Source organism: Xyrauchen texanus, chromosome 42 (assembly GCF_025860055.1).
Source record: "Xyrauchen texanus isolate HMW12.3.18 chromosome 42, RBS_HiC_50CHRs, whole genome shotgun sequence".
Classification (NCBI taxonomy): Eukaryota; Metazoa; Chordata; class Actinopteri; order Cypriniformes; family Catostomidae; genus Xyrauchen; species Xyrauchen texanus.
Window position 1 is genome coordinate 25,655,265 of NC_068317.1, and position 20,975 is coordinate 25,676,239.

The following is a 20,975-nucleotide window of genomic DNA, read 5'->3' on the forward strand; positions in this document are numbered from 1 at the left end:
GCAACACAAACAAAGACGTCCATCTAGCACTAGTTTACATAGGAAAACAATTGCAAAACATCGTGGACGGACAAAAAAATTGTGTGAGTGGATATTTACTGTTGCTTTTACTTATTTGCCACTACTGTTATCAATAAATAAATACATTAATAAAATGTCAGAAAGATTCTGAATTCCTCTTACATTGAATGAATAATATTTCATATTAATTCATTATGATTTTACAGTAACAACAATAACTGTACAGTATTTTTTCAGAAAATATACTTGCCATGATATTTTTTTGCAAGGGTATATTTCTTTCCCCGATGTTATAAAATTACATTTTCTTGATCTATTTTATTACTCGTGTAGTTTAATTTTAATATGCCAAAACATTTTCATAGCTCATGCTGGTTCTACGTATGTTTGAAATGAATATTTCCACTTTGGTTACTGTGCACAAAATGCACCAACAGAAAACTATACATATAAGACAATTCTTCTCAAAAATGGTTCAGACTTCAAGGAACGTTCGACCATCAGTGACCTTCCTTTGCTTGTCAGTGCATAAAGGCTTATGGTCTTTTGTCACACTGACCTCCTCCTCGGCTTCCTGTGCTTGCAGCGTGTCCTTGTGGGGGACGTCACAGTCTGGGCTGTAGTGTTCACAGTAGTCATAGGCTGCTTTAGGATCAGCAAGAATCAGCAGTTGCTGGATATCACCCTGGAAGACAGAAATATACTGTAGATGAGATAAATGTGCCTAGTATGCATAATACCTTTATTACTACAAAGGAACATGGGTAACACTTTATAATAAGTACATGGTATAAAGAATTTGTAGTCAATTGATCATTTATAAACTATCGTTCCCACATTAATAAGCTAAATAAAACTAGTTTGTTTTATGTTTATATTCACTGTAGCAAATTATGCGCTATTGTTTAATAAGTTAATTTATAGGCAGTTTGATCATGTTTTTGTTTAACATGAACAAGGTGTGATTTCATAGTAAATAAATAAATTATATATGTAATTAATTGGATTTACATTTAAACGTAATTCATGTATTTGTTACTGTTTTAGTAACACTTACTATTAAAACAATTATTACTTAATATATAGGTCATAATAAAGCATTGACTAATTGCTAACTAAGCATTTTGCGTGACCTAATCTAAAGTGAGAACTGTATATGCGTAATTATCCATTTATTAATGATCCATTAATCCGTTACCATAAACTGAAGCAACCATACTCGCAGCATCTCAATCACAAAGGCTCAAAACAGACATTAAAGCAAAACAAATCAAACAAACAAAACAGACACAACACAAAAGTACAGCAATAATTGTGAGATGAAAATCCAGTTTGTTAAAAGAGATCCTTTAATTGCTCTAATGCCACTTTAGCATTTTCCATCCTATTAAGCTTTATGAGCAGACTTGTTCTCATTATTACTGTTTAATTCAGTTTCACCAGTGGACCACCTATAAATATTTAATTATATGTAATCAGATTCCAGAAGGAAATGCCAGAAATCCCACTACAGTCTGTGCGCACGCTGTGGAAACAGCCAGCATGACACCACGGTCGCATGACAGTGATGAAATGCGGAAAAAAAAAACTGAAATGGGAAAGAGCATGAAACATTATATTATTGACTTTAAATTATATTTTGCCAATACAGTGCCTATTAAACTTAATTAGTGGAAATGGCCTTGCTATGCTGCTGAAGTGTACAAGCGACGTCGTGTCGCCGTACATGTTACTTTTCTCAGCACTGGGACAATGGAACAATAACAGTAGTTTGTGGTTACTGAATAGGGCATTTTATGTAATACTTTTCCAGAGATTGTAGGGGCAGACTTGTATCTCAGGAACCAATCTTTGAAGTAAAAAGATACAAGCACAGTATTTAATGTACAAATGTCTGCAGTAGGCCTATGACAAAAACGTCCTAAGATTTGACGCCCCTGTCAGGAAGACATATTTGTCTCTCACAGAATATTTTTTTAGACAAATCACAAGACAAAATTAGATATTCAACACATCAACAACTTTTATTACTTCAAAGAAAATGCAAATGTTTAAGTTTGCAAGGCATAAAAAATAGGACCCGATTAAATTTCTAGGGGTCAAGCCCCAAAGGGGCAAAGACCCCTATTGTTTTCGTTAGTGTTCCTATTCTTCTTCTTCCGCTCTTGAGTCTATGGCAGCCCATAGAACCGCTTGCGGGAAAGTTATGAAATGTGGCACACAGATAGAGCACGGTCTGATGTGTTACCACAACAAATTTGGAGTCTCTACCGCAAACCCTGTAGCGCCACCAACTGCCAAAATTTGCACTCACTTTTATGTTAATAACTTTTTAGATTCTTTTTTCCTCTGATTCCTTGGCTCAAGACAATTCGATATGATGTCATTTTCCGAAAATATATCCGCCATTTAGAATTTTCTAAAAAACGTCTTTTTCCTAGGTGCTTGTCCAATTTGCACAAATATTGGCCTGCATCATCTAGAGGCACTTACGACAAAGAATTATTAATAGAATTTTAATTAACCATACCATTTTCGAATTGCGCTTCAACTTATTAGATGATAAATGCGCAAAATTTAACTTGAGGCTGTATCTCCGCAACGCTTTGAGGGATTGGGATGAAACTTGTACGTAACATCAACATTAGGCCCTGAGGATACCTGCAGATGGCACACTGCCCCCTACTGGTCAGTATATAGCAAAAACTGATTTCTTTGGCTTATTACCCTTGAACACTTTTGCCAAAAATCACGAAACATTTTCTCTTTAGATCAAGTGCTACATACTGTGTCGAACGATACCACATGTTCCTATGTTGGCCATTTTGGATGTTGGCCATTTTTAATTAATCATTGAACGCTGTATTTTACGAAAATTATAATGCTATTTCTAGAATTGCTAATAGCTATTGACTCCTTTTGCCTACTGTCACAAGACTGGTCTTGATATATTCCATGGTTCATGTCGAGAACAATGATACCAATAATGTCAAGATCGACCAAACTTCCTGTCCACCATTTTTAAATGTTTTGAAAACCAAATTTTTCTAACTCCTCCTAGACTGTTTGTCTGATTTGCACGAAAATTGGCCTGCATCGTCTAGAGTCACTCACAACAAAAAATAATTAACAGAATTTTGATAAACTATACTGTTTTCGGATGGCACTTCAACTAATTAGACAAAAAAACTTGCAAAATTGAACTTGAGGCTGTATCTCTGCAATGCTTTGAGGGATTGGGATGAAACTTGGCATGTGTCATCACCATTAGGCCTTGTGGTTACCTGCAGCATTTTGGCACACTGCCTCCTTCTGGTCAGAAGATAGAAAAATTGCTATTTTGGCTTATAACTCTTGAACGCTTTCCTGCATGATAACCATCATGCCCATATAGTACCTCAGTGCCTCATCGGACTCTAACCAAAAACATGTCACAAATCTTCTTTTGCTGCTCATGGTGCTGATAATTGGCTTGAGCCAAGTATCGCTACTGGCAGCTATATTTTCTTTCATACATTTGCTTTGTTTTCCCAAATTTTGTTTTCAATTTAAATTTTCTGAATTAAAACTTTATTTATAAAACCTCAAACATTACTTAGAAATGTATTTTAATTCATAAAAATATTTTTATTTTATTTATAAATACTAATTAAATTCATTCATAAAGAGTCTAATTAAATAATTTTATTAAATTAAGTGCTTCAGTAACATCTTTAAAGCTGAATCTAAAACATACATTTTTTTGACAAATAACATGACCACAACAGAGAATCACTGTATAAATTTAAAAAACTTACAGTACATTCAGTACAACAGCGCACTTGCTTGTGAAATTTGCTTTAATATATTATTATATTATTGATATGATAGTAATAATAATATGTATTATTATAATAAGCACAAAACAATACTACTACTACTACTATTACTAATAATTATTATAATTATTATTAATAATATTAAAATGTTAAACAATATTAAATGTTTACAACGAAGTTGTAATATATTTTTTTGTCATAAATTCTTCAATTTCACACATCCATTAAAAACAAACTTTTATTTTGATGGATCGCTGTGTCAGTTTCTGTGTCTGTTTGACAGAAGTGTCACACGTCTGGATAAGCAGTTCGCTATGTGGCTGTTTGATTGTTACACTATAAAAGTTTATAATTTCATTAAATAAATTGTCTGGAATCTACTGCACGCTTCAAATTAAATTAGCATTTTGCTTTCTGTAATCTAATACACAGATTACAGAAGTCATATTGTGATGTTTTTAGTGAGTCAACGCCTTCACACATCACTTTGAAGCATGCAACACAAGAGAACTGGATATTTCTTAAATGAAATCGCAGACTGCTGTGGTTTAATAATCAGACTAGGAAACATGTACAACACATTTACAAGATCAACGGAAGATTTATTGTTAATGTAGTACTATCCCAAAGGGTGTAACTCTCACACTGGCCCCGGGCCATACTAACTGTTGAACCATGTTAATACATTTTTAATTAGCCATATATATAGTTCACACTTTAGATTAGGTCACGCAAAATGCTTAGCTAGCCAATAGCAATTGTTTTATTACGTCCTTTATTAAGCATTAATAAAGCCTGGAAATAAGTCTGGAAATATTTAAGACTCAGCACTAAATTCTAGGTAACTAATAAAATGTCATGTAAGCAAATTTGCAACACTGACCACATTTACTCCATGTGTACATGTGTGCAAAAGCCTTCTTTCCTTCCATTGATGCACACAAGATGCTCTTTGAAACATTCTCAAATCAAGCTGGGATAACGTTAAACATCATCATGAAGTCAAAGCTATTGAGTACATGCTGTCATTAAAGCAAGCAGGGTCACATACCAAGTACTATGAAATTCTGACATTCTCACACACACACACACACACATGCAAGCACGCACGCACGCACGCACACACACACACACACACACACACACACTTATACTATAAACCTTTCAATCAAACTGTTATACTGATAATATATATTAAAAATATGCTAATGAAAAGCATTTTCTCTAGTGATCAAGGCTCGTCTAGATAATTTAATAATAATCTGACACATGCATTGTAATAAATAAATTATACAGAATGCATAAGAAAATGACAACAGGCATTTTTGGTCTAAAAAATTATGCATTAAAAATGTGATATTGCACAAACCATTAATCATAGTGAAATTAAAACTCATAGACTACTGGAAATGCATGCAATGTTGGAATGGCAAGGCAGCAAAACAACAATGCACAATCAATCCAGACATTCACGATAAGGAAACACAGGCCAAGCAGTTTAGGAAATTACATACACTTGGTCACTTCATTTGTTTAGTTTTTTGGATAGCTATCATGAAAAGACCCAGTGTAAATGCCCTTCAAGACATATTCAAGACAGATAGGAGGTGGTTTGAGATGGATGCAAGTGTAAATGCATCTGGTTGTTCAGACCACATATGTAAACTTTACACCCATTATCAGCAAGGTAACTATGAGGAAAAACAGCAGGATAGGACTTGTTAGAAGGCCTGTGTGTATATGTGTGTCAACTCTGTTAGCAACTGTATAAACAAAATGCTCAGGTGTGCCAATCGTAAAACAGAGGTTTTATCTACTGATTAAAAAGGCATACCATATTTCCTACATCATTATCTGATATATAAAAACAATACTACACATTTCTGATCTGACTTCCAAATATATCCCTGCACAATTATGATCACTAACAAACCCAATAAATACTATCCCAGTTAATCGCTCATCTGCAATAATGCTATTCTAAACTACATTTCAACTGATTACCTGTTGGCAATGTTCCAAACATTTACCAGACCTTGAAAGCCAGGATTGGCCTCAAAAATCAGGCTTGGCAATGAAGCCTGGCGCCAAGATGTAGAGGATAACAGTTCACAAATTAAAAAGACACTGATTACCTAATTTGTCACCTGTGTACATTTAAAAGCTCCCTGAACACTGCAGAGCTTATTCCGATGAGGATAGACATGACAGCAGCAGGTTTGTGAAAGAAACCTGGTGTTCGACTATCAGTATGCAATAATGATAAAAATAAATTATCATACACTGATCAGCCACAACATTATAACCACCTGCCTAACACTGTGTAGGTCCCCCTCGTGCCACCAAAACAGATCTGACCAGTTGAGGCATGGACTCCAGAAGACGGTGGCGTAGTGGGCTAAAGCGCTGAGCTGGTAATCAGAAGGTTGCTGGTTCAATCCCCACAGCCACCACCATTGTGTCCTTGAGCAAGGCACTTAACTCCAGGTTGCTCCGGGGGGATTGTCCCTGTAATAAGTGCACTGTAAGTCGCTTTGGATAAAAGTGTCTGCTAAATGCATAAACGTAAATGTATGTTGCAAGGTGGGGCCTCCATGGATCGGACTTGTTTGTCCAGCACATCCATTGAGATTGGGCAACACCTTGAAATCTTTGTCATGTTCCTCAAACCATTCCTGAATAATTTTAGTAGTGTGGCAGGGCACATTATCTTGCTGAAAGAGGCCACAGCCATCAGGGAATACCATTGCTATGAAGTGGTGTTCGTGGTCTGCAACAATCTTAAGATAGGTGGTATGTGCTAAAGTAACTTCCACATGAATGCCAGGACCCAAGGTTTCCAAGCAGAACATTGCCCAGTGCAACACACTGCTTCTGCTGGCCTGCCTTCTTCCCATGGTGCATCCTGCTGCCATCTCTTCCCCAGGTAAATGATGCACACGTCCTTCCACATGATCTAAAAGACCTTCTTCCATTGCTCCATAGTCCAGTTCTGATGCTCACGTGGCCATTGTAGGTGCTTTTGGTGGTGGACATGGTTGAACATGGGCAATCTGACCAGTCTGCAGCTCTGTGCCCCATAAGCATCAAGCTGCTATGCACTGCTTGTTCTGACAACTTTCTATCATGGCAAGCGTTTTTTTTTTTTTTCTCCCCAATTTGGAATGCCCAATTCCCAAAGTCCTCGTGGTGGCATAGTGACTCATCTCAATCCAGGTGGCAAAGGACGAATCTCAGTTGCCTCCATGTCTGAGACTGTCAACCCACGCATCTTATCTTGTGGCTTATTGTTACCGTGGAGACATAGCGTGTGTGGAGGCTTCATGCCATCCACCGCATCATCCATGCACAACTCACCACGCGCTCCACCAAGAGTGAACCACATTATAGTGACCACGAGGAGGTTACCCCATGTGACTCTACCCTCCCCAGCAACCGGGCCAATTTGGTTGCTTAGGAGACCTGGCTGGAGTCACTCAGCACACCCTGGGATTCAAACTTGTGAACTCCATGGGTGGTATATCACGGCAGGCATTAATTTTTCAGCAATTTGTGCTACAGTAGCTCTACTGTGGGATCGTACCAGACGTGCTAACCTTTGCTCACTATGTACATCAATGAGCCTTGGGCACTCATGATCCTATTGCCGGTTAAACAGTTGTCCTTCCTTGGACCACTTTTGGTAGGTACTATCCACTGTATACCGGGAATACCCCACAAGACCTGCCATTTTGGAGATGCTCTGACCCAGTCGTCTAGCCATCACAATTTGTCCCTTGTCAAAGTCGCTCAGATCCTTACGCTTGCCCATTTTTCCTGCTTCCAACACATGAAGTTCAAGAATGGACTGTTCACTTGCTCACTAATATAACCCACCCTTTGACAGGTGCCACTGCAATGAGATAATACATGTTATTCACTTCACCTGTCAGTGGTTTTAATTTTGTGGCTGATCAGTGTAGACTTGTTGCATGCTTGCAATAAGAGTAACTGCAACTGGATTAAAGTGTTTTGAGAAAAAGAGAGAGAAAGATGCACAAAAACAAGATGCATTAGATCATGCTCCATAACTGCCAGCCTTGTTTTATTGATTTCAAAACATCTTTTATCAATGTTTCAAAGATTGCACAAAACATCAAAGCACTTCTTTATGAGTTGTTTACTTCAAATCAGAATCTTGAAGGCATAGTTTACCCAAAAATGAAACTTCTGTAATTATTTACTCAATCTTGACAAGCACAAAGACATTAGGCATATTCTACACATTCAGCACAATGTCCAAGCAGCTCTTTTTCGTAAAATATAAGTGTAGAGGGACAGTCATGTCATAGTCACCATTCCCTTTTTATATGGAAAAGAGCAGCTTGGGCATTCTGATAAACCTTTCTTTCAGTGTTCCATGAAAGAAAGAAAGTCACACAGGTTTGGAACGACATGACATTAAGTAAATGACAGACTTTTTGTTTTTGAGTGAACTATCCCTTTAAGTAAACAACTAAGAAGCAGCAAGCCCAGCCAGTTTACTGTAATGCTTGTTCCATGAGTCTCCATTTCATTTTTAACTCTTTTCTGTCTACATCATGTAACCTACAATGTATTTTGTATAGTAACATTTACATGTTACAGTAAAATGTATTTAAGTCAACAATATGATTTAATACTGTATGTCTAAATCAACCTTAGATAGATAGAACCAACAATAGTCATTTTTAAGGGTCAGGTCAGGTAAAAATAGCTAGAGGCCATTCTGACATGCACAAAAAATACAATGAAATAAATGCAGAAAAAAATATCACAGTGTAACAAATAAAACAGAACACAGATGTTTCTTTTATTTAAACTTGACACACTTAAAAAAGCTTCAAACGTGACTTTCTAAAAAATGCATTTGTGCTGAAAAAACAAGTCTTGGCACAATGGTCGAAGACATTCATCTAGCGCATTTAAAATTATTGAAAACCAACTCAGACATATACAAAAATGTGTTTGGTGTGAACGACCCCTTGAGGTAACAACTACACTTTATTTTTGGGATTAACAGTTTTTTATTGATTCTTAATATATTACATGAAATAAATGACAATATACATGAACAAAATCAATACATTTTCACCCTTTTAACCCACAATATCCCCCATCCCCTCCCAATCCCAAACGCAGCCCAACCACAACCACAAACATGTTTCACTCCACACGTTCCTCACTGAGAGCCCTCCAGAAGGGTCAAATATTTGTCCCATTTCTTCCCATACACATCAAGTCTGCCATGCTGTTTATATGACATCTTTTAAAATTCTGCCTCCCTGCCCAATTTCGATGAACATTCTTGAAATGAGGAGGTGCCTTTTGTCTTCCATCCTCTTAAGAATAATCTGTCTGCAAATCATTACACTTGGTTGGACCCAGTTTTTTATATATTTCTCACCTACTTTAATAACTGCCCTATTACACAATATACAGTACATAGTCTAGGACAGAATGAAATTTGAGTATCTAGAGCCTCACAGATCAAATTATTTTATCCAGAATTCTTGAATCTTAGCGCAAAACCACAGTGCATAGACTATGTCTCCATCCTCCAAGAGACGTCGCCTGCAGGTAGGTGTTTCTTTTAACCCAAGTCTAAACAATTTAGAGGGAGACCAGCAGAAATTATAACTACACTTTTTATAGTGTTGAACCAGCATTTTTGTCTTTACTGCCATAGATACCTCTTGTGAAACAAAGAACTGTGTAACCTTGGTAAAATGTTATAGGAAAAAGTTCAGCAAAGATACACAGTAATGTGGGCTAACAACACCTTTAAACAAGACAACCCATGAACACAATATATTTTTCTATTTATTTATTTTTTTTGCTAATGACCCACTACTCATTTGTAAACATTTCAGCCTTGTAGTACTGTAGTTTGTCTTCAAATCTCAGTGTGTTAAATCTATTTAAGATACAGACCCCCAGCGTTAGCGTTCAAATAGTGGCATACCACAGTAGAAAAGATGTCATTTAGTGCAATAATGTGATTTTTGCCATTTTCTTTGGTTATTTAATTGTACTTAGTGGCTCTAATTTCAGAACTTGAGTGAGCCAATAGTGGTGTGTAAAAGAAACAAAAGAAGCAGTGACCTTTGAAATACCTAAGCCTAGGCCACAAGCTAATTGGCCACCTAACACACCAACACTGTTAGCTGCGGTCTGCACAATTTCCTCATCTCTAGTACAATGCAGCAATTAAGACAATAACCTTGCCACTCAGGAGATCTGAAAATATGTGGATGTGTTTCTCAAACTGTCCTATCAGTGACCAATGCAACATTCTGTGTCAGAGTTCTCACTAAAAACATGTTCTGTCGAAAAGCAAAGCTTTTAAAGGTGAAGTGTGGTTCTAATGGCCGCAAACAGAATTGCAAAAAAAGAATGATTGTTTTCAAACAGGTATTCTTCCATTGGACGAAAAACAGACAGTTCCGTAACAAAGTGTTGCCATTAGTTTAGCCAGTATTGCTAAATTGGGCTGGTCGGTGAATCTAAACCAAACAGAGCTAATTTATTTTTGCTTTTACAGTATCTGAGATTCTGATCTAAAGCTAATTCAGTCAGGGAGATCAACTGTGCATGGCTGTCCAAAAAATTGTTCTGGGTTTTATCAGACTAAATAGATATTAACATCTAGTAAACGCGGTTTTCATTGACTTTGCAAGTGGGTAGCGGGGCCATAGGTATGAGGAAGTCCTCTTATTCATTACAATTAGTTGAAGATAAATGCAACATTGAGTCATGTGACACTAAGTGCAATATCTAATTACACTCTCTTACTTAAAATAGCTTTTTTATGTATTATTTCCGGCAATAGTCCTGCTAACATAGTACATTGTACAGATCCAAACTAATTTTGAATCTGCAAAAAGCAAAGGCTTCTTTACATGCCTTACAAAGTGTTGATTCAACTAGGGCCAGGATGGGATGTTGCTCCTATGGGTTTTGACCAGGTATTTCTGCCATATTTCCCTGAATACACTTCTGAAGTAGCCATGCAGCAGGAACAGACACAGTTTTCATGCTCTCACACAGAGAACTCTGTGTTTAAACCATACAATCCCCAACTGACATGACAAACTCAAATACTGGGCATACCTCTCGCAGCTATTTATAAATATGCTGATTTAAAGAGCAAAAGGGTGAAAAATGAAGAATATGTCTATGTTGAAACTTCCAAAATCTGCAGGTACCTTGTATTTGAGACCACCTCTATAGGACTATTATATTCAACAGTAATGGTATCTAAAAGCACAAATCAGCTGTGATATATCAGTTATTGAGTTTAAAATCATTCAAATGGTATATTGGTTGCTAAGATTACTTAATAATGTAACAGTAAATTGCACAGAAAAACACTTCTGTACAACAACTGTACTTTCTAGGGAACATCAAATGTTAACAGGGCGTACAGCAACACATATTTATTTTTACAATTTTACAATATGGTTATATACATGAACTAACAATGAGCACTACTATATAAATTAATATGAATATTATACATTAATATTAAATTATTGTTATGAAATTATATTTACTATTTTAATGCATTGTATTAATAAACGTATTAATGCATAATAGAACATTGTATTGTTAGTTCATGATACCTAATGCAATTACTCATTTTAACATATAGAAATGTATTATAAAGTGTTACCGAGAAAATCTTTCAGAATAAATCATATAATCTCAAAATCTGAAGGCCTATATGTATGTATACATATGATAATGCACTGTAGACTGCAACCAAAGAGAAGCATGCCAGTTTAAGATCAAAGCCATCACAGATGTGTGAACCACCTGGCAAGCTCTGTCAGCATTGCTTTTAGTACAATATTGTGAATCATTAAACTGACCTTGAAGAAGCAGGTAACACATAAAAAGTTCCATAACTAAGCTACAATAACACAAAACAAAACTACACACTGGGGAGCAAAGGGACAATCAGACATCATGTCACCAAGGTGACAACAAATCCCTATAAAAAAAAAAAAAAAAGCCATCTCAGTTATAAGTCAGATGAGGTGATTGGGGTAATAAGAAGTCATTTACACCCCCGTAAATAAGCATTCTCTCACAAGGGCAAACACACACCGCAGACCTTAGCTGGCCCTCTCCTTCCCAAAAGCAGTGTATTCAATGTAACCTGTCAATCAGCTTATTGTGCACCATTATTTACAACTTTAACTCATTTTGACCCTGCACATTCCACACTGCCTCAATAGTGACCAGAGCATAAGAGAGCAATCACACATAACGCATTGAAACTTTTGAGGAAAGCACAGGGCCCAGATGGTGTTTCACCCACTTCATGTCCTGACCAGCTGGCCCCATCCTCACACAAATCTTCAATAGATCACTGGAGCAGTGTGAAGTTCACTGCTGTTTCAAATGCTCCACCATCATTCCTGTTCCAAAGAAACTCAAAATAACAGGACTCAATGACTACAGATCTGTCGCTCTGATATCTGTGGTCATGAAGTCATTTGAGAGACTTGCGTTGGCCTACCTGAAGGACATTTTTGGACCCTTTCAAGATCCCCTTCAATTTGCCAATCGAGCAAACAGGTCTGTGGAGGATGCAGTCAACATGGGATTGCATCATTACCTGGAACATCTTGACAGACCAGGGACATATGCAAGGATCCTTTTTGTGGACTTCAGTTCGGCTTTCAACACCATCATCCCAGCTATTCTCCAGACTCTCTGTTCCCACGTATATCTGTCAGTGGATCACCAGCTTTCTGACGGACAGGCAGCAGCTAGTGAAATTGGGGGAATTCACTTCCAGTACCTGTACGATCAGCACTGGTGCCCTCCAGGGATGTGAGCGCTCCCCACTACTCTTCTCCCTGTACACAAATGACTGCACCGCCAAGGACCCCTCTTTCAAGCTCCAGAAGTTTGCAGATGACACCACTGTCATTGGCCTCATCCAAGATGACAATAAGTCTGCATGCAGAAGGGAGGTTGTACGGCTGGCTCACTGGTGCAGTCAACACAATCTGGAGCTGAACATGCTCAAAACAGTGGAGATGAAGTGGGCTAGCCCACTTCTTTTTTGTACTGTTGCCTTCTGGATGGCGCTACAGAGCACTGAGCACAAGAACCATCAGGCACAGGATTTTTTTTTCCCTCAGGCTATCCATCTCCTGAACAGTTAAAACTGACCCTTTGAGCAATAATTATGTGCAATACACAGCTTAGTCTATTTATATTCATCCAACATATCCTACCTCATCTGCCATACATTGCCTTACATCTGTATATAACAGATTTGTATTTGTATATATGTGACGCTCTTGTTCTACCCGCTCCATACGGGACTCGAACCTAGGTCTCCGGCATCAGAGGCTCTAACAAGGAGGCTAAAGGCTACAGCCTCTAGCGTCAGTCGCTAGTGCACCTCTTGAGGTCAGGAGAGTGAGGTTTACACACTGCACAGCTATCTACCAGCTGGCTCCCATTACATACATACAAATGAATACAGTATATGTAAGCACACTTGCCAATAAAGCTCATTCTGATTCTGAAACAATGATATAAAAAATTTAATAAAATACTGAATTATATGACCTACAAGACTGCTAAAAAATAGTCAAGTATTCATGAAAAAAATAAAAAATTACTAATAAATAATGGATAACAATATGATGCTATAATATGTTATAATATGTGAAAATATGTTCTGTGAATGAACAGCGCGCCTCTGGCTTTGCTTTAATTACAAGTTGAAAGAAGCCTTCATGACAGGAAGTGAAGGGAAAACCCAACCGCTTAAAGGTACACGGGTACACATGGATTGTCTGTGTTATCCTGAGTTAGCCCACATGCAGAGAGATACCTTTGCCATTGCAGAAATACAGTACTTATACTTGATACCAAAATGACTTAAAAACGTGCACATTTTTCATTAAAGAATTGTTGAAAAATTTAAATTTTCTCACCCTTATGTTGTTCCAAACCCGGGTTGGGAGGGTTACTTTTGAAATGTATTCAACTACAGATTACAGAATACATGCTGTAAAATGTAATTCTTCCATGGGACACAATTGGAGCCTCAGTCATCATTCAATTTCATATTATGGACAAATTATGCTATTAAAGAGAATGGTGTAACGGGAGCCATCATCTTTTGTGTTCCACGGAATAAATAAAGTCTTACTGGTTTGGACCAACATAAGGGTAAATATCTTTTTAGGTTAAATTATCCCTTTAATTGGCTTTTACTAGGTAAGACAGTATTGCTCTAAAGCAAAGTCTTCCTAGCAAGTCAGTCCACTTTTGGCCATCTTTGGAATGCTCTTGGGAGTGCGCAGCTCTTATCTACTTCAATGGGGAAAGACCAAAATATCAAAAACGGTTAACTAAAATTATGATCAAATAACATATCAAATCAGCAATAAAATTGTATAATATTGGAATCATAAATGGTGCTTCTTTTCCTCATACTACACAGAAACACGCAATTTTCCCAGCATGTATAGCTAATGCGCATGCACAGTAGCGAGATGATTGACAGACTATGTCTGTATCTAAAAGGCGATTGGCTCTTTTACCTGTAAGGCAGGACTTTCTTTCTACATCCATTGACCATTGGGTGCTAGAACTTCTTGGTTGGGCATTACAGTTTCTCCCAGTCATTTAAATAGAAGTGGCCCGTATTTGCTAAATAGTCTCTGGCTAAAGTGACCATTAACTCCACATACCATCACCCTCTATAAACAGCTGGTGACAACAGGTTGTCATGGAGACCAAACGTAAACACTGATCTTTCTCTTGGAACGACAAAAAGCAAAGCAATGAATGGGATGCTGATGCAAAGGTCTGTTACCTGATGGCAAAAATAACACACCACAAACTAATTGTGTGGCACCACAAACTAACTGTGTGGCATTTGTGAAAATCTCTCTTGTGTTATCTGTCCACAAAACTTGGAGGTTTGAAAATCTTCTGCAGAACACACACACACACACACACACACACACACACATATATATATGCCAGTTAATTTCTGCCCCATGCTAGTTTTATTTGTCATTAAATGAACTATACAAAACAAATTACTGCATACAGAGATCTGTAAAGCTTGACTGTAAACCCCTATAAAGCTTTGATTTACTCTCCTTTTCTCAGGAAGACAGATGTTGTTTTTCATAGTGATAAACACATGAAATACAGCTCAATTTAAACTTGATACCAAGTAGATCTCCTATAAGTAGCACTGAAATACAGTACAACATAGTCCACTTTTATAATGAAATTAGCTTTACCTCAAAATCTTCCTCATCCAGAATCCTGGTGCCGAAAACGGTTATGCCATTGGTGTCAATACCAGCATTGTCACTCCTGCCCAAAGGCTTTGTCAACTTCTTCTTACAGTCAACAACGATGGTTACGCTTTTCTTCTCAACACTGATGCCCACACGATGCCATCTGTGACAAGCAAAGAGATTAGATGATTACAAACCCAGCAAACTTCTGTAGTTTACTCACCCTTATGTCACTCTTAACCCATATGATTATCCATGGAACACAAAAGAAGATGTTAGGCAGAATGTTAGCCTCAATCACCATTCACTTTCATTGCATCTTTTTTCAATTCAATGAAAGTGAATGGTGACTGAGGCTGTCATATGACCATAAACAGGTTTAGAACAGCATCAGCTGATTAAAGTTACATTTTTAGGTGAACTGTCCCTTTAAAAGCAGCAACTTAGACAATATGCACAATTTTTGGAGATATAACACTCCAGGCCTGAGTGGACCACATTCCAGCCTTCAAACTTTGGCATTGTTTAACACTGGATTAAACTCATTAAACCCCAAACCAAATCCCCCAGTGAGTTATTCGGCATGACAGACTCCGTGAACATTGTAGAACATGTGTGTCAGGAAGGTGAGAGAGAGAAACTGAACTTTAAAGTCAAAATATTGAGTTGGGGAAGGAAACTGTTGATTAGACTCTCAGTAAGAAGCCGCAGAAAGATTTCAAAGTCATATCAATGGCACTGACAAAGGTGATCAATTTCCTATAATCCACTTCATTAGAAGGGAAAACATCTACTCTGGCACGTGTGCTTAAAGTGTTTAGCTAGGACAGGATTTTCTGTGTCTAGAAAGTTTGGATAATGTAACTGCTAAGGGAATAAAAAGACACAATTTAGGATGGACCATGAGTTGTGTCATGGTGTAAAACCACAGTGGCACACGTCATGCCTTTAAGTATCTAAAACATACTGAGAATATTCTAAAACTTGAATCAACTTATAAAATCTCTGTATTTGCCAAATGTAATGATGGAGTCATAGACACACTCAGAACAGAAATAACCACGTTCCCCTAAGCATATGCAGCAGTATAATTTATCTTTCCATATCTCATGTATATCAGCAACAGATTGTAGCCTTTTCTTATTGTAAGAAGAAAATGCGCACACAGTAATCTTTTCCCCATTAAAAAAGTTTTTTAAAGTAATTTTGAAACATATGTATAAATCATGTCCACTCACATAAGATGAGGGCTCATGGGTCATAACGTTAAATTTATGAAAGCTGTTTTATTCAACATGGAGAAGGTCCCCTCATGGGGGCAGCCATGTTAGTATCACATGACCAGCTGAATACTACTCACTTAATCTCAGTAACCATCTTGTTATTGGACACTTTCACTCTTGGATTAAATTAATCATGACTGATTGGGTGTATTGGCATCTACAATGGCATCTGTGACTGAAAACTATTGATTTTGAATTATGCAGCATCCACACCACTAGGTGTCAGTGTTAGTCCAAAATGACACTAGAAAAAAGTTACAGAGTGCACCTTTAAAGATCTATTTTTACTTGATCTAACCCTCAAATTAGTTTTGTTGGTGTAACCTAATTTATTAAGGCTAATGTAGTAGCATTAATTATATTTTTGATGTGTTAAATTATTATTTATTGACTCAAACCAGCTAATTTACGCCACATGAAGCTTATTTATTTTAGGTTAACATAAAAAAAAAAAAATTCCAGTGTGATGCATTGTCTAAATGCAACACATTTTATACTCATTTGTGAGAAATGTATTCAGATATTACACTAATATTTACACTAGATGACATTATTGATCTAATGAACTACTGTGAAATTAAGCGCAATCATTACAACTACTAAAGCGCATTGTAAAAAGTGGTAATACCATAATGATCTATTTCTCCTTGTTCTAACCCTACACACTTTTATTAGGCTAATCAAATGCAGTTAGGTTTAATTAGTCATGTACAATGATTATAATGATATAAAAAAGTAAATAATGATAATAATACAAATTTGATATCACATGAATCAAATTTTCAGGTTATATGACAAACATTTTTTTACAGTGCATTTGCCATCCAGGTCACTCCATCTATTTGTTTTATATTGTAGAGGCCTAAAAGTTGTATTAAGCTGGTGATAACTAATCTGTTTAGCTATTAAATGTATTCTTGTCACAGTAATTCCTCCTGCATGAGGGAGTTACAATGGCAGAATTAGCCCAATCAAGGTGCATTTAATCTAAAATCCCTGATAGAAAAATAAGCTCTAAAATCCTACACAGAAACTATGACTGTTTTTGGAACAAAACACCTCACTGAACTGAAGGATTATGATTGAGCTGACGACTGCCCTAAAGAATAACTCAAAAAGCTCATGACTCACTTATACTTACAACTAAGCCTCTGAAGACCCAAGAAGTCATTGCATGTCCATTGAATTACATTGTAAACTGTCAATATATTTCAACGACAAATGGGTGAGAAAATAAATACTGCCACAGGGCAATAAGGAGTCAATTGCTAGAAACATCATGGTGAAACAGTTTAGAGATCCAAGAGATACTTTGTAAGTGTTTATGGTTATACAATCACTTATGCAAGCTAATCATATTTCTCCTCGCTTGGGTAAAAGCTTATAAGTGGAAACTTGACTAGATGACGTAATCCAGGAAGGTCAAACATCTCCCCCAACGGATCCAACTTTCCATCTTTCTAAAAATAACAGAACCCTGAAGGCTAATGGCTGAGGTCAGATCACCTGTCGCCCTGTCTGCTTTGCTTCATCAATCCAGAATCACCGTGAGTTCTCCTCTGGCTTGGCTGCAAAATAAACAATATCTAACACCTTAACGGTCACTTTAATTTCTTATTTGTGCATGTGTGAGCTCTTGTAAACTTAAAATAATTTCAGTAAGAATCCCAGTAATATACGTGTATGTGCCCAAAATATGTCTGCCAGGAACGTCCAAAACACACATTTAAAAATCGACTAGTTGGTGGACTAAGCTGGCAAGGATTACAACAGTATAGGCTTGCAAGACATTACTTCCAGTGGACTGACCTCTGTCTGACCCTCACTGAAGTCAGTCTCTCTCTTTGAGGATGATCTAAACAGGGCTAAAAAAAATTGTCTATGGCTGTGAGGCCTAACTCACTTTCCATCGGCCAGGTTGAGGGAGCGGAACAGGGGGTAATCCTCTGTGGCAGGTTTGCCCGTCTGATCTTCATACAGGAAGACAGGGGAGCGGCCCACCTCGACACCTAGTTGCTGGATACCTTGCTCATTGTAGATGGACAAAAGGAAGGACTGGATCCCGGCTTTGGGCTTGATGGTGGTTAGGATGGAAAAGTCCTCTGGGAACACACCATCTACAAAACACCACAGACAGGAAACAAGTTCACTGAGTGGCTCATTATGTTTGAATTCTATACAAACAGCTAATTGGAAAGCATCATATTTTTTGGCTTTATTAAATTCCTCAAGGCAAGATGTTTTATTCATAGCATTCTTTGATTATTTTAGGAATCCCTCTTTATCATTCATTATTTGGCCTGTATGGACAGACAATTAATAAGCTCAAAATGAGAGAAACATTTAAAGGTATAATTCACCAAAAAGTAAACATTTTCCCTACTTCTACTACTGCAGAACACAAACGAAGATTCTTAGAAGAATATCTCAGCTCTGTAGGTCCTTACAATGCATATGAATGGTGATCAGACCTTTGTAGCTCCAAAAATCACATAAAGCAAACATAAAAGTAATCCACATGACTCTGGTTAAATCTTTATCTTCAGAAGCGACATGATAGGCATGGATGAGAAACAGAACAATACTTAAGTACTTTTTTTACACTAAATCTCCACTTTTACATTCACTTTCAGATGTGAAAGTGAAACTAAACAGACACCACATGTGAATTTCAGACCTAAAAGTGAAAGTGAAGATTTCGAGTAAAACAAAAGGACTTAAATATTGATCTGTTTCTCCCCCACACCTATTATAATGCTTCTGAAGATACATATTTAACCACTAGAGTCATATGGATTACTTTAATTTGATTTTTGGAGCTAGAAATGTCTGATCACCATTCACTTGCATTGTATGGACCTACAGAGATGAGATATTCTTCTAAAAATCTAGTTTGTGTTCAGAAGAAGAAAGAAAGTCGAACACGTATGGGATGGCATGAGGGTGAGTAAATGATGGGAGAATTTTCATTTTTAGGTGAACTATCCCTTTAAACAAGATTTCACTTTTGGGCAATTTATCAGATGCCAGCCTTTGTTTTTAGTTAAAAAGGGGAGATGTAAGAAATCAAAAAAAAAATGAGATTTTCTAGGCTTATCAAATATTAACAAGTCATAAATATGCATCTGCTTGCAACCATATAAAGAAACATCTGCAATGGTCGCAACATTCTAATCACAATCCAGTTACATTATACATCCCTAATGTATTGTATGGTTTCAGAAGACTTGGAAAATAAAGTCATATGAACTCATTTTAAGGTGCCTTTTGTCCTTTTTTGCTGCTTAAATGGCCACTGGTCACTCTTTGCTTTCCTTATATAGAAAAGAGCAGCTTGGACATTCTGCAAAACCTCTCCTTTTGTGTTCCACAAAAGAAAGAAAGTCATACTGGATTGGAAAGACATGAGGGTGAGTAAATTCTATTTAGGATTAAGTCTTTGTTCATTTCTTATGCAACTTGGCAGACAACCATGCTGCGGTCATGAGATTTCAGCCAAGTTCTCCTGCAGCTTAACAATACAAAAGTTTGAGTGAAACATGGCCCTGCACAATCAGGGAATGCATCTCCTGTCAAAAAACCTTGGCAACCTCAACAAAGGGCAGATTTAAATGCAGCTGAATGTAGGTTGGATATAGAGTGATGTTCATGGGTTTCGGCTTACCTGGGAAAAGCTGCTTGGTTGGGGCACTGATCTGGGCATTTTTGCCTACTTTGTAGGCAGTGTCTGGCTGTGATGCTCTTCGGTTCGTGCAAAATCCTGAAGTTTTCTGTACTCCTTCTGGGACAGAGGGAAATTCTAATACTTTTAGGACATCCACAGGTTCTGCTGTATGGGGTAGAAAAGAAGGCTTTAATTAAGGAGAAATGCATTGTCAGCATGTTTCTAGCATGAAAATACTAAAGTGTTTAGTAGCTAGATATTCTACTGCATTACCTTGCTTCAGATTCAGATATTGACCAAGCTGAACATTTAATCAATCCAGAATCGACTAATTAACAATTGTTTAATTTCATATCAAATTTTTTTCTAACTTTTCAAGACTTTGTAAAACTGAATTGTGACAATATACTGTACAATACACTTGTACTATCATATAAGCACAAATCTACAATCAAATCCAAAAAACTCTCATTGCCACCTTTACTTTTTATATAAAATTATACAATTTAACCTAAGGGAATAAGTGGCATACAGACTCAATCTGTCAGGAGATTTTGGAAATACAGCTGGTTTTATTTGACAGGACAAATCTCCATCACAGATCACCAGAACAATGTACCTAAAGCTGGTCATTTATGAGTTGTGGTTGGTAAGTTTAATGAGAGCTGAAAGCTTTAGGGCTGCATTAACTCTCTCTCTCTCTCTCTCTCTCTCTCTCTCTCTCTCTCTCTCTCTCTCTCTCTCTCTCTCTCTCTCTCTCTCTCTCTCACACACACACACACACACCCATGTGTGTATTTAAACACACAAACCACAAGGAACCATGTCTAACCATGCAAGCTTAGCCATAAATCTTATGACAACCAGAGACAAAATCATA

The 20,975-nt window shown here is 37.1% G+C and overlaps 1 protein-coding gene across 3 annotated transcripts in view; it reads right to left on the bottom strand.

The window, feature by feature from the left end:
* Positions 1-20,975, bottom strand: part of LOC127635074 (collagen alpha-1(XI) chain-like) — a 108,577-nt gene that overhangs the window by 77,577 nt on the left and 10,025 nt on the right. For all 3 annotated transcript variants that reach the window (XM_052114846.1, XM_052114848.1, XM_052114847.1), the window contains exons 2-5: positions 20,096-20,260; positions 18,335-18,548; positions 15,149-15,311; positions 581-706 (exon numbers count right to left, since the gene is read on the bottom strand). In XM_052114846.1, coding sequence (XP_051970806.1) covers positions 581-706; positions 15,149-15,311; positions 18,335-18,548; positions 20,096-20,260 — 668 coding nt within the window. The remainder of the gene's footprint in view (positions 1-580; positions 707-15,148; positions 15,312-18,334; positions 18,549-20,095; positions 20,261-20,975) is intronic.